The 13,937-nt window shown below is 45.3% G+C and overlaps 1 protein-coding gene across 2 annotated transcripts in view; it reads right to left on the reverse strand.

Moving 5' to 3' along the window:
• Positions 1–13,937, reverse strand: part of PIGF (phosphatidylinositol glycan anchor biosynthesis class F) — a 44,338-nt gene that overhangs the window by 16,345 nt on the left and 14,056 nt on the right. For both annotated transcript variants that reach the window (XM_033144911.1, XM_033144910.1), the window contains exon 5: positions 5,289–5,397. In XM_033144911.1, coding sequence (XP_033000802.1) covers positions 5,289–5,397 — 109 coding nt within the window. The remainder of the gene's footprint in view (positions 1–5,288; positions 5,398–13,937) is intronic.

Below are 13,937 nucleotides of genomic sequence, written 5' to 3' on the forward strand. Positions count from 1 at the left end.
GGGGGGGAGGCAGAATGCTACTGATTATGTAAAAGAGCCACGTCTTTTTAAAAGACGGTAAACATTATTTTAGAAGAAAAAGGAGGGATTCGAGACAGCAATCTATTTTTGGAAAAACATATTAAGCGATACTTAGCACGACACATATTTATGAGGCCTAACTATTTCTATTTTCAGCCCATTTAATTTTATTTCCACTTTAATTTCATAGCTCATATTGCGTTACAAATACTCCCCTCTGCAGGAGCCAAATTTTGCTGAAGGCAGCAGTTTTTCTGTTCGCATTTAAGGAAACAGGCTGTTTTGTGCAGATTTGTGGGCGCGGGAAGTTACCTGACTAACACAAATCTCTCTTTGTTTCGTGAAATTTACTGCTTGGTTGCAGGAAAAGAGAAGAAAAGAAAAAACCCTCAAAAGTGTTGAGGGAAACTCCCAAACAAATCACTAAAGGGGGAAGTGAAAAGTAAGGGTGGATTCAATTTACCAGTCACATCAGTGGAAGTCTTGCAAAAGGACTTCTCTTTGTGCAATGGGGCTTTGCACCTCCCCCTGAAATTGGGGTGGTGGTGGGGAGACCCCCCACTTTCTACTGTACGGTAGAAAGTGTACTAACCTATGGTCTGTGTGTGTGGTTTGGGAGTTGCACAGTTGGGGAAAGAACAGCGCTGTCCAGGGTTGTAAAGACAGCGGAGAGGATACCGTATTTTTCGCTCCATAAGACACACTTTTTTCCTCCCAAAACGTAAGGGGAAATATCTGTGCGTCTTATGGAGTGAATGGTGGTCCCTGGAGCAGAATTGCCCAGGGGCCAAAAGAGGATCATGCTTTTTATTTTACAAAGAGAAAAGGGGGTGTTGAAAGGACCCCGCTCAGCAGCTGATCAGCAAGATCGGGTGAGAGATAAGAGTCCCCAGCTCCCTTTCAGCCCCGCCCCCTTGCCCAGGCCTCCATTGTTGAATGTGCTGCAGAGGGAGGTTGTTTGTTTCCCCAGCGACATGTGACTGGTTGATTAGATTATCTGTCTGGAAACTGTAGAAAAGGCTCCCCTTTCCTTTAGAAGCTGCAGAAATGTGAGTTGAAACCCATAAAAATGGGGCTTTTCCTCTTTGCTTCTCCCCCTTTGCAAAAAAAAGCTGCAAAACTTTTAGCTGATCCTCAAAAAACCCCAGGGCTTTTCCTTTTGCCAAAAAAGCTGCAAAACGTTTAGCTGATCCTCAAAAAAAACAAGGCTTTTAGAGGAGGAAAACCAGAAAAATAACAAGGTGCGCCCTATGGTCCGGTGTGCCCTATGGAGCAAAAAATACGGTAATTGGGTGCACTCTTTCCACTTTGGACCAAATTTATGCCTCTAGGTGCTATAAGAAAGCAACAGACATTGTGCGGGATAGTGTGCACCCCAGAAATGATCTTTTCCAGCTTCTGCCTTCTGGAAGGAGGTATAGGGTCATAAAGACCAGGACTAGCCGCCTGAGAAATAGCTTCTATCCAAGAGCGATTTCTGTTCTGAATGCAATGAAAGGCAGTCTGTGAGGGTCTGTACTCAGATATGGGGTAAATTAGGGGAGGTATCAGAGTTTTTAGGGGGTTATTATGCAGAGGTGGGGTGGGTGAGGATAGCAGGTTGATGGTTGTTGTAAGTTTGATGTAGATGTTCAATTTTGTTGTTCTGCGTTGGACAATGACAATAAAGATTATCCTATCCAGAACAGTGTGCGGGGGGGGGGGGGAGCAGGGGGGGGTCATTCCACCTGGCAAGTTGCAACGCTTGCAGAGATGGAACGGTGAGGAAAATGAGAGATTTCAGTAGCGATTTCAAACTCTTTTATTGCCCCCCTTTTTTGATGAACTGACATCAACTGTTGGGAAGGAAGTATTTAAAAAATGAAGCTGGACAAGCATCTTTGCGAGGGATGGGTGGGGGACCCTTTTTCGGCCAAGGGCCACATTACCCTGGCAGAAAGCAAAGGACATTTTGCAAGGAAGAAGAACAGAGAACAGCAGTGAGCTACCAGCGTTAATTTCTACAGTAGCGTCCCATCTCTCGGAATGGTCTTGCCAGAGAGGACAGTCTGGTGCCCTCTTTGTCATTGTATAGAGCAAAACACATGGGGGCATGCTGCAGTGGGAAACAATGCACGAATCCATTAAAACCTAAACCTTTTCCTGTAACCAAACATGAAGTGCCACAAGTTCGCAAGGAAGCCCTCCAGACCTATGTTATTTGGGCACAGAATGACAACAGAATGGCATTGCTTACCATCTCAAATACGTCTGAGCCATTTAGGGCCATCTCCAAATGTCGTCACAGTTCTCTCTTGATTCACAGACAATGTATTTTTGGGAAGCCTCAGATCTCCCAAGGAGGGAAACTTCCGCAACCAATATTTCTTTTGAGTTCTGAAAGTCCGTCATTGATACAAGTTTGGCTTTTCCCAATAAAATCTTTCTGCTCCAGTGGCTCCCCATCTATTGCATCGCCTTGGTCAGCAACTTTTTGCAGCTGTGGGCCTGTCTACCATCCCTCATACCTTGTGGGGGGGGGCAGACTATATTTTTTTTGGGGGGGGAGGGAATGAACGAATTCCTATACCCCACAAATAACCCAGAGATGCATTTTAAATAAAAGCACACATTCTACTCATGTAAAAACATGCTGATTCCTGGACCGTCCGTGGGCTGGATTGAGAAGGTGATTGGGCCGCATCCGGCCCACAGGCCTTAGGCTGCCTACCCCTGGCCTTGGTCTAGTACAATACCAAGATGAATGCCCATTTACAAGCTGCTTTTGCATCATACAAAAAAAAAGACATTCTTTCTATTTGCTCTATAAAAGTGGATATTAAAGAAAACAAAGCAATAACTTTCACAGGGGGAGCTGTGTTGGGTCTGCTGAAGCAAAACCAGCAGAGTGATGTGGCCCCTTCAAGACTAAGAAATGCTATTACAGTGGTATCTCTGGTTACGTACTTAATTCATTCTGGAGGTCTGTTCTTAACCTGAAACTTTTCTTAACCTGAAGCACCACTTTAGCTAATGGGGCCTCCCACTGCTGCAGCGCCGGCAGAGCGCAGTTTGTGTTGTTATCCTGAAGCAAAGTTCTTAACCTGAAGTGTTATTTCTGGGTTAGCAGAGTCTGTAACCTGAAGTGTATGTAACCTGAGGTACCACTGTATGGAATATGATTTTGTGGACAGAGCCCACTTCACAACTGTATGCGGGGAAGAAACCAGAATTGGTTTTGGTATTGATGAATATGGAGCGATTAAACAGCCCCTTCCAAAAGCTTGGGTGGGGTGGGGGAGAGGGAGCTGGTCTTATAGGAAAATATAAGTGCCATGCAGTTTCCTAAAACAGCAAAGAGTTTTGCAGGACCTCAAAGACTAACCTATTTATTGAGGCATAATCTTTCATGGACTAAACCCCACTTTGTCAGATACACAAAGTGGTATTAAACCAACGACTTCATGTTATGAGAAAGGAGATTCCGACTAAACATCAGGAAAAACTTTCTGACAGCAAGAGCTGTTTGCGACAGTGGAACCGTCTCCCTCGGGAGGTTGTGGACCCTTCTTCCTTGGAGGTTTTTAATCAGAGGCTGGGTAGCCATCAGCCATGGATGCTTTAGTTGAGATTCCTGCATTGCAAGGGGTTGGACTAGATGGCCCTTGGGGTCCCTTCCAACTCTACAATTCTATGATTCTATTACTTTGGTGCCCAAAGGATTACGCCACCAAACTGTTAGCCTTTCAAGTGCCGCAAGACTCGTAAGAGCCCTGCTGGATCAGGCCAAAGGCCTATTGAGTTCAGTGATGAACCAGATGCTTGTGGGAAGCCTGCGAGCCGGACCTGGGTGCAAGAACACTTTCTCCACTTGCGACTGTCATCAGCTGGCATTTGGAGACGTGGGGAGGAGGATGAACGCAGCCATCACAATTGTTCTTGCTGCAATGGACTAACGGGACTAGCTCCCTGGAGACTATTTCCGAGATCCCTAAGGGAGTCTCCCATCTACTTCTATTTGAAGCTGCCCATCAGCAGTGGAAAGGCTTCTCACAGTTCAGCCCCAACGCTGTGCAGACTGTGCCACCCGATTGCCACCCCTTCTGCCTGCAGACCAGGTTTAGTGTCCATTCCAGGTCCTGCTTCCTGCCCATCAGCTGATTCCCAATTTGTTTTGTATTTAGATGCACACGGCCACATGTACATGCATCCTAGTAAGGGCGAAGAGTGCTGGGGTGTAGAATTAGACCTGGGCCTCTTTAAAAGACTTGAAAGCAGTAACCCGATCCTTCTCTACTAGCTACTTTGGAATTTTCTAAAGATACTTGTGTGTGCCCTTTACACTTGGAAGGGTGTGTGTGTGTGTGTGTGTGTGTGTGTGTGTGTGTGTTTGCACGTTCGTGAGCGCACAGTACTTGTGTATTCATAGAAAGGGAGAAATCAGAATCAGCACAGGTTTATTTTAATCTGAAATAAAAGTCTGTGTCAATGCCACTAAGGGATCTAAGTTGCAGTATGGCTAAAATAAATTCCTTCCCTGTGGTTGGAGCTGGGAGAACAGGTTCATCCATTTTCACAGATTATTCCCTCTCCCCTCCGCTTGCGAAAGGAGAAAGAAACTGCTTTAGATTGTTTTTAAATTCAGAAAGCTCTTGAACTGACCTGCAGGGGTTATGCAACTCTGAAAGTGGCATCAATTGCCAGTAGCTGCTCAGCCAGCTGCATTTACAGCTTTCCTGCAAGCGTCACATTTTCCTCACCAGCAGCAAAGCTTGCCAGGGCTCTCTGCTTTTTTCGAAAACTGCAAAGTATTGTTTTTGGGCACAGGGCTTGGCCACGCCACTTTTGCAGATCAATTTGGCGCCAATAGCCCGCTCCAGATGCATCTTGTTAAGTGCTTTTAATGGAAGCTGCAGCAGTGCAGGCCACGTTCTCAGATGGCAGAAAAAGCACGTGGCGCTCCCCCCCCCCCCGAGACATCAAGGGAGCAGCGCTGAGAGGCCACGTGGACTGAACTCCAACAATGACATTCCTGGACCATTAACAAAGCAACCTGGAGGATAAGTCTTATCAATGGCAATTTTTGCAAAAGAGGTAAATCTCCAGGTTCAGGGACAGAATACACCAGGGGCTTGAGGAATAGCAACAGGGAAGGCCAACCACCTTCGTGCCCTGCTTCCAAGTTTCTCAAAGGGGCACGGCCGCTCTTGAAAACAGCACAGAAGACTTAAGAGGCACCTCGGTCTGATCGGCCAACGTTCACTCACATATAAGATGAAGAAACCAACCTGCCACGGCCGATCCCAATCCAGTGGAATAGGAAATGCTCCAAGCCACGCCCCCACAACACTGCACATCGCGGTAATCTGTAGACTGCTATCCCAGATGGACATTGCCCTGGGGGAGAAATGGAAAAGAAGAAAAAAAGCTCAGTAACTTTAGCAGGGGGCGGAGGATGCATGCATTAGCCTGGGAAAGAGGAAACTGAGAGGAGATACGATAGCCATCTTCAAACATCTAAAGGGCTGTTGCGTGGGAGATAGAGCAAGCTGGTTTGTCCTGCTCCCGGAGGGTAGGACCCGAACCAACAGCGTCATGTTATAGCAAGCATGTCCAACAGGTAGATTGTGATCTACCGGTAGATCACTGGACGTCTGTGGTAGATCACCGGTAGATCAGTGGCTCCCCCAAAAGAAGCTAAAAAACTTTGGCTCCCCTAAAAAAAGCTCAACATTTTTGCCCTCCACCCCTAAAATGACCTGAACCACCGAAAATAGGGCTTTCCTTCCTAAAAAAAAGCTCAATGCTGCTTTCCTCTTCCCTAAAGAAGCTCAACAACTTTTACGTGAATCCCCCAAAACAGGGCTTTCCTTCCTAAAAAAAGCTCAACAAAAAGGGGGTAGATCACTGCCAGTTTTTAACTCTGTGAGTAGATCGCAGTCTCTTGGAAGTTGGCCATCCCTGAAAGGAGATTCGAACTAAACACCAGGAAAAACTTTCTGGCAGTAAGAGCTATCCGGCAGTGGAACGCACTGCCTTGGGAGGTTGCAGACTCTCCTTCCTCGGAGGTTTTTAAGCAGAAGTTTGATGGCCATCTGTCATGGAAGCTTTAGTTGAGATTCCTGCATTGCAAGGGGTTGGGCTAGATGACCCATGGGGTCCCTTACAGAGATGTGAAGGCCCGGAAAAAACCCGGAAAAATTAGGAAAAAACTGGGTTTTTTCAGTTTTTTTCCTGAAGCCTTTTTTGTTTTTCCCCGAAAAATTGGAAAAATTGGAGGGAAAAAATTATGGAATGATTTATTTTAACATAATGAATAAAATATTTTAAGATAACGGGTTCAAATATTTTATAAATCATTTCTAAAAAATATGTATGGTATCAGATTATTCTAATTACTGTGAGGACAAGCAAGTCCTAGGTTACAAACTGAACTCTCCAATGCAAGAACAAGATACATTTCTTCCTTTAGGAGGTGCTGTTGTCACCAGAAAAGAAAAAGGTTTCAGTTTTGTTTTTGCATGCCTGTGGTATGCATTGGTTCTGTTCCTCTTCACTAGGCCTCAAAGCACTGGAAGAAAATATAGAGCAACAAAAAGGGCCTGAAAGTATATACTTAATTACAGCTCAGAAAATGATTCTGATTAAATTTCATGCCCATTCATTGAAACTTAGTCCCACTTCCTTCTTCAGTTCTTTTTATGAGAATGTTTTTTTTTAATACTGTGGAGAGGAAATATGAATAATTGTTACTTCTGGATTTTTAAAAATTGTTTTGTGGAGGGTTTTTTTGTCCCACATAAACTAGTGAACAGTTCAGGAGATTGTTGCTTCATTTGTTACAAATACAAATAAATATTATTTTAAAAGTAAATTCTGTTTGTAATAATTGTTTGGATACACTATATTTTTAATATGCTAGTTGTGATAATTTTATGCCCATTAAAATTGTCCATAGTTATATTTTATGTTTCTAAAGTAACAGAATGATTTTCAATCTGGAAAAGAAAAAAGAAGTGCTAATGTAGCATTTTTTCCGAAAATTTTCGTTCCCCCCCCCAAAAAAACGGGGTTTTTTCCGAGCTTAAGAATTTCCAGAAATTTTACATCTCTAGTCCCTTCCAACATTCCAGTTCTATGATTCGCAGCATTGGACCTGCCTAGCCAAGGCTGCAATCCCAAACATAGGATCGCAGAATTGTAGAGATGGAAGGGGTCCAATTGGTCATCTAGTCCAACCCCCTGCTATTCAGGAATCTGTTCGCCCAACGTGGGGCGCGAACATATCACCCAGAGATAGAGTCTGGCTTAGGGAGCTGGGTATGTTTAGCCTGGAGAAGAGAAGGTTGAGAGGTGATATGATAGCCATGTTCAAATATATTAAAGGATGTCATATAGAGGAGGGAGAAAGGTTGTTTTCTGCTGCTCCAGAGAAGCGGACACGGAGCAATGGATTCAAACTACAAGAAAGAAGATTCCACCTAAACATTAGGAAGAACTTCCTGACAGTGAGAGCTGTTCAGCAGTGGAATTTGCTGCCAAGGAGTGTGGTGGAGTCTCCTTCTTTGGAGGTCTTTAAGCAGAAGCTTGACAGCCATCTGTCAGGAATGCTTTGATGGTGTTTCCTGCTTGGCAGGGGGTTGGACTGGATGGCCCTTGTGGTCTCTTCCAACTCTATGATTCTATGATTCTATGAGTTTCATGCTGTACCAGCTGAGCTATCCGAGTGTGCTATCCTAGTAAACCTGTTTCCTAAGAAGCAGGTCCCACCAGCTAAGTGAAATGCACAGGGTCAAGCTGCAAAACTGCAGGTGTACGTACTAAAAAACAATAACAACAGTCACACTCGATTTACACACTACCACTGGTCCCTCTCATATGTCAAGCCATGGGGTTTAAAGTGAATTCCTTTTAAAGCCAGACATGGATCTGGATCCTACATAGCTTAAGAATACTGTGAGTGTCTTCCTGATTATAAAAGTAATCACAGTAGAACTTCTTAAAGGATCCTTTGCCCAAGGGGGGAATCATTCAGTGATTATCTTCTCAGCAGTGCTCTCAACACTGTGGATTTCGCTCTCTTTCTCAAGGCCCATCAGGCTGCATCTTTGCTGCGTTAAAAGCAGCTTATGAAAACACTGCCATTTTGACAGGCATTTGGAACATATGCTTTGCCGACAGTTTCACTTGGTTAATGTTGATTTATATAGCTACTGAGGGTTGTAACCGCAACATTGCTAATACCTACAGAGATCAGTGGCTTTAATATTACCACTGAAGTTCTTCGTTTAAATTTCTGATGTTTAATTTATGCTTAAAATAGTTTGTATACAACCGTACCTCGGCTCCCAAACGCCTTGAGAGTCGAACATTATGGCTCCTGAATGATCGAAAACTAGAATTGAGTGTTCCGGTTTTCAAACGTTATTTTGGAAGCCAAATGTCCGATGGAGCTTCCGATTGGCTGCAGGAGCTTCCCACAGCCAATCACAAGCCGTGCTTTGGTTTCTGAACGTTTTGGAAATCAAACAGACTTCCGGAACGGATTCCATTTGACTTCTGAGGTACGACTGTACTGTACTGTATATGCCTAATGTTGTAAGCATACCCTCCAACATTCCTCCGATGAAAACAGGGCAGTCCAATTCCATAATAAAAAGTAATTTTATTATTTATACGCCGCCCATCAGACTGGCTTGCCCCAGTTGCTCTGAACGGCTTCCAACATATATAAAAACAGAATAAAACATTTTTTAAACTTCCTACACAGGGCTGCCTTCGGATGTTTTATAAAGGTTGCATAGTTACTGATTTCCTTGGCTCAGGGGGTCACATAACTCCATACCCTCCAACATTTCCCTGATGAAAATAGGGAAGTCCTAAGGAAAACTGGGGCATTCTGGAATCAAATCAGAAACCGGGACAGCTTCTGTAAATCTGAGACTGTCCCTGGAAAACAGGGACGCTTGGAGGGTCTGTTGTAAGCTGCTTTGAGACCCAGGTGGTGAAAAGCGGGATACAGGTTTTTAAAATACATAAATATTGGCTGAGCACATCTGCCTCTGCCTCACCTGCAAAGCAGTACAGAAAGCTCATCAGATGGTTAGAGTCCAGAAAGCCCCACAGCTGAAACAGACATGGGGCAACTCTACATCGTGGGATGTGGGCTGAGAGAACTGCAGATCAAAGCAATGGAGGCAAAGCCTCACCCCTTTCAGCAAAGTAATAATAAAATTTCACCAGCGTTGGTACCCTTCTGGGACTCCGTGTGGCACCAGGGGCTTTTCCGAACCCTTACGACTCACTGTTCACATGCTGCCATTCCTCCCACTGTGCAAGCTTTTTAATTAAGTTCAGCGGGGTATCAAAGGCTCCTGGCTTAGGAATACTGGAAATCCAATTCAAATCGTTGACGCTTAATTAGATGTAAATCGAGATCCTTGCATTGTTGTCGTCCCAAGTCCTGATAGAGACTTATGTGCAAGAACCACAAGGGACTGCCACTTCCTGGAGCTAGACCCAGATGTCTATCCACACGAGTCTGATGAGATTTATGTTTACTTACATCGGGAATCGGATTTTACTTAAAATTGGTTTGGTTTCTTTCCGCCCCCGCTGAGGAAATAGCTGCTTATGTAACCATAGGATTTGGGGGGGCGGGGCGGGGATGAGAGAAAGATTGCAAGTTGTCAGCTACCTAGTGTGCATGCACACGAAAGCTCCTACCAAGAACAAACTTAGTTGGTCTCTAAGGTGCTACTGGAAGGATTTTTTTTTTTCCGACTACGGCAGACCAACATGGCTACCTACCTGTAACTGGTGCTGACAAAGGTTCATGGTGTTTCATGCAATGGCATCCCGTTCTAAACTGACATTCTGCGGCCTCTCTTTGCTTGACCATCCACATGTTGGCGGACTCCACCTCCCATCAGGCTCAGCCAGCAGGGCCAATGGGAGGTGGGGTCCAACGACAGCCGGAGAGCCACAGGATTCTCCCACCCTGCCTGACATATGGAAATGCAATGCACTCTTCTATCCTTGCACCCTGAAGCCGGATCATTTGCAAAGATGGACCAGCACCCCCGAAACAGCCTGCCGATTATCTTCAATCAGTTGGCAAAGCTCTTTTGCACATTGCACATTGGAGTGGGGGGGGTGGGAACACATGAAACAGCTTTCTCTGCCCCGGCCCTCAAGCCATCGAACTGCGTGCCCCCGTTTGGACCCCTCCCTGATGGTTAAAAACTTTTGGCTGGCCTATGGTTTCTGCAGTTCTTGATCATTTCCCCCCCAGCTCCCTCAGTTGCTGTCATTGCAGAGGAATGGTGGGAGGCACCAGCTGGGGAACCCCCTAAGGGAACCCCCAGAGAAAGATGCCTCTGAGCCAGGAGACTGGTGGTGGGATGACCATGAGTGGCCAGAGGGAGAGGAGGGAACAGACTGGGAGGAGGAGGTGTCGGAAGCAGAAAAGGGAACAGGGTTTGGTGAGCAGGAAGAGACGGTGGCAGAGGGCAGTTCAGACTCTGAGGCAGAAGAGGAGGAGGGCCAGAAGACAGAGGGGCCGGATGCTGAAAAAGCCATGAAGTCTCCCCCTCCTGCTGTGACCAGTTCCCTTCTTTCCTGGTCTCCTAGAACACGCAGAGAAACGAAGAGGGCAGAGCAGAGGGAGGCGGTGTGCAGGCACAGTTTGCGACTGCTTGGGAAAGACCCTGGAGAGGAGGAGTCTTAGGAAGTAGTGGGAAGATAGGGGACTTCAATTCTCGCAACTTGCTTTGTTAGAGCAAGACCTACAGGGAAGAGTTGATGGGATCACTAGGCCTGCACTGTTTTGGTTCCTTGAATAAAGAATTAACTTGTTTTTCTTTTATTGCTGACCGACGCTTGACTGAAGCTCCAGAGGTTTTATTTACTGCTCCTGTCGATTTTTGTATAATATTGTTTTCAATCATGCTTGTTTTTTAATAATAATAATAATAATAATAATATACCTGTTTCCAACTATGGGCGTTTTGCCAGAAATGGGAAGGAAACAACGTTTTATTTTTAAGCACATAACTCACAGATGAGTGCACATGTGTATGCATACAGAAATGTAGCATAGGGAATGAGCTGCACTTTAGAAAGCCTATGTTTTGGACACATCTCTTACAGAACACTGTAAACCATGGACTGCAGATACCAATTTGGAGGAGGGCCATAGTTCAGAAGCAGAGCATCAGCTCTGCAAGCACAGGTCACCTGGCTCAATCCTGAGCACCTCCGAGTTGGGGATGAAAATGTCCCAAACCCTGGAGGCCTACTGACAGCCAGTGAAGACGATATTGAGCTAGATGGATCAATAGTCTGACTAGGTATAAGGCAACTTCCTATGTTCCTATGTCTGAAAACACAGGGGGATAGATATCCTTAGAAGGCTCTTCAATCCAGCTTGTACCAATTTTAAAGTAGTAAATAAAAGTAACCACAATGACTCTTCGCTGTCACAGAAAGGGCATCGCTGGAGCCTTCAGCGCTCCGTGTTTACAGACACTTTGCCATCTGGTTGCAACGTTATTACCGAGGCTGTACGCACAGAAAGAGGGAACATCCAACTTTTCTCCTACCTCAAAAGCGTTCACGGCAGACACAAAATAAGCCCAAATCACCAGGCTGGAATAACATTTCAAATTCCTTAAGTACAGCGGCGCCTGCAAAATCAGCTCCGGCATAAACAAACACTTCTGCGCAGGCGGCAAGAGAATATCTCCTGCTTAGTCTGTAGCTGAATTTATTGCATTAGAGGCTTTGCTTAGACATGGTATCTGCGCTAACAACCGACTTTGGCCAAGGAAGAGAGAGAAGCAACCTAAGCAAAATGCCTCATTGTTATTTTTTTATATATACTTCAGACGTACACTGCAAAAGCCTTGCAGCATTTATAGCTCAGGTCCTGAAATACTTATTGCTTGCTTAGGTTTATGTACCTTTTTCCATGACTAGACAACTGGCCAAAGCACATTTTCTCTCTCTCTCTCTCTCTCTCTCTCTGTGTGTGTGTGTGTTACACATACGGTCAGTTTCTATAATGGAGAGAACTAGCAACAACATTCTGAGAATCCGAGCTGCAAAAAAAGTGTCAAGGCAGCTAAATGTGCAGATGACACAGAAACAAATCACAACCGTTAAAAATCCGCAACAGATTGTGAGGAGCTGCAGAAAGCTTTCATAACACAGAGTGTGGGCAAGGAAACAGCAGATGATACTCCAGGTGGTAATGTGGTGGTGGTGGGGAGACAAACAAAATACATACACAGATTCCCCACCCCAAGTTTTAGCCTCTGAATTAGCAACTGACACTCAGGAAAGAAATCCTGAAGTCATTGTGAATCACCCTGCACACTAGGGAAAGCCTTCTGGAGCAAAAGAGGGAGAATAACCTGGGATTTAACAGCAAAGAAGACACCACAAAATGTGACTCCGTGGAAATCAGTGACGCATCCTAATTCTAACTACCGCGTCTAAGGCCACATTTACACCATACATTTAAAGCACTAAGATGCCACTTTAGACAGCTGTGGCTTTCTCCCAAAGAATTATGGAAGCTGCAGCTTGTTAAGGGTGCCGAGGGTTGTTTGGAGACAACTATTCCCCACTCACAGAGCTACAACTCACCAGGTCCCTGGGAACAGCATTCAAAATTTGCCAGCCGCATTTTGCACCTGTCTGTCGGTCGCTTGCGACCAAGTGAAGATGCTCAAGAGCCAGGATGATGCCTGACGTCTCCACCACCTGGAGATCATTGGATCTGAACTGTTTTCACACACCAGCAACACATCCCTGTAGAATTCTATCTGTCATATTTTATCTGCACAATCAGAATTAATTTCAGGAACAAAAAAGTCGTGTTGCAAAGCTGGTCCTAGGAAGCTGTCGTATACAGAGTCAGACCCCTGATCCGTACTGTCTGGGCTGAGAGGCAACAACTCTCCAGGGTTTCAGAGTGCAGACATTCTCAGTCTTATCTGGAGAAGCCAGGGATTGAACCCAAGACTATCTACATGCAAAGCAGACACTGCTACTGAGCTGTGCCCATTTCCCGAGCCAAGGAGAAGCAAGGGCAAGCACTCCACTTTTCTCATTTTATTTTTATTTTTTTGGCTCAAGGAGCAGCCAGTCATGCAAGTCCTCCCCTGCAGTCTGGAGGGACAGAGCCCAGACACAGATTTACCACTTCACTGCAAACTAGACCATAATTACAAGGAGGCAAAGAAATACTACAAAAGACCCTAAGGACAAAAAAAAAGAGAAAGGAAGAAATGCAAAAAGAAATATGTCTTACAGAGAAGCAAGAGATATTACAGATTTAGGATCCCAGTCTAGTCTGCACAAGCACACCTGGCATCAACGATGCAACTAAACGCCCCTTTGGAAACGCAAGGCAAGCACCTAGCACAGCCTCTCACCTCCACACAATATTGCTGAATTGGGTCAGGGGAGACTTACTGGGATTTTAAAAGGCCCGGGAGGGAGGCGAAGGGTTGGAAATTGGATGATCAACAATGGTCAACTTTGGTTCAGCTAGCTTCAGCTAAGTCGACTGAGTCACGGCCAAGTCGGGATGAGCAAGTTATTATGCAGCCTTATCTTTGACCAAGACGGGGTTGGGGACTTAAGTTGGGAATCAGCAGGCTGAGCCAGAGATCCACTGCCTCCTAAAGCGCTCATCCTAGTGGATCCCGGCATTTAAGACTGTCTGCTAGCTAAGCGTTTATTGCTTTGAGTCATGCTGCCTGGGTCACCATGGGGAAAGGGGGGGGGTTCTTTAAATGGGGTTGGAGCAGCTGTGCCTTTTCTTTGCTGTATTCCTTTTTAAAAAAAATAAAATTAAAAAATGAAGATTATAAAACAAAATAAAGTCAGCAGCTAGCCCGGGCAGGGGGTTGGAGGGAGGTAAGAGG

The sequence above is a fragment of the Lacerta agilis genome, chromosome 3 (assembly GCF_009819535.1).
Source record: "Lacerta agilis isolate rLacAgi1 chromosome 3, rLacAgi1.pri, whole genome shotgun sequence".
Lineage (NCBI taxonomy): Eukaryota > Metazoa > Chordata > Lepidosauria > Squamata > Lacertidae > Lacerta > Lacerta agilis.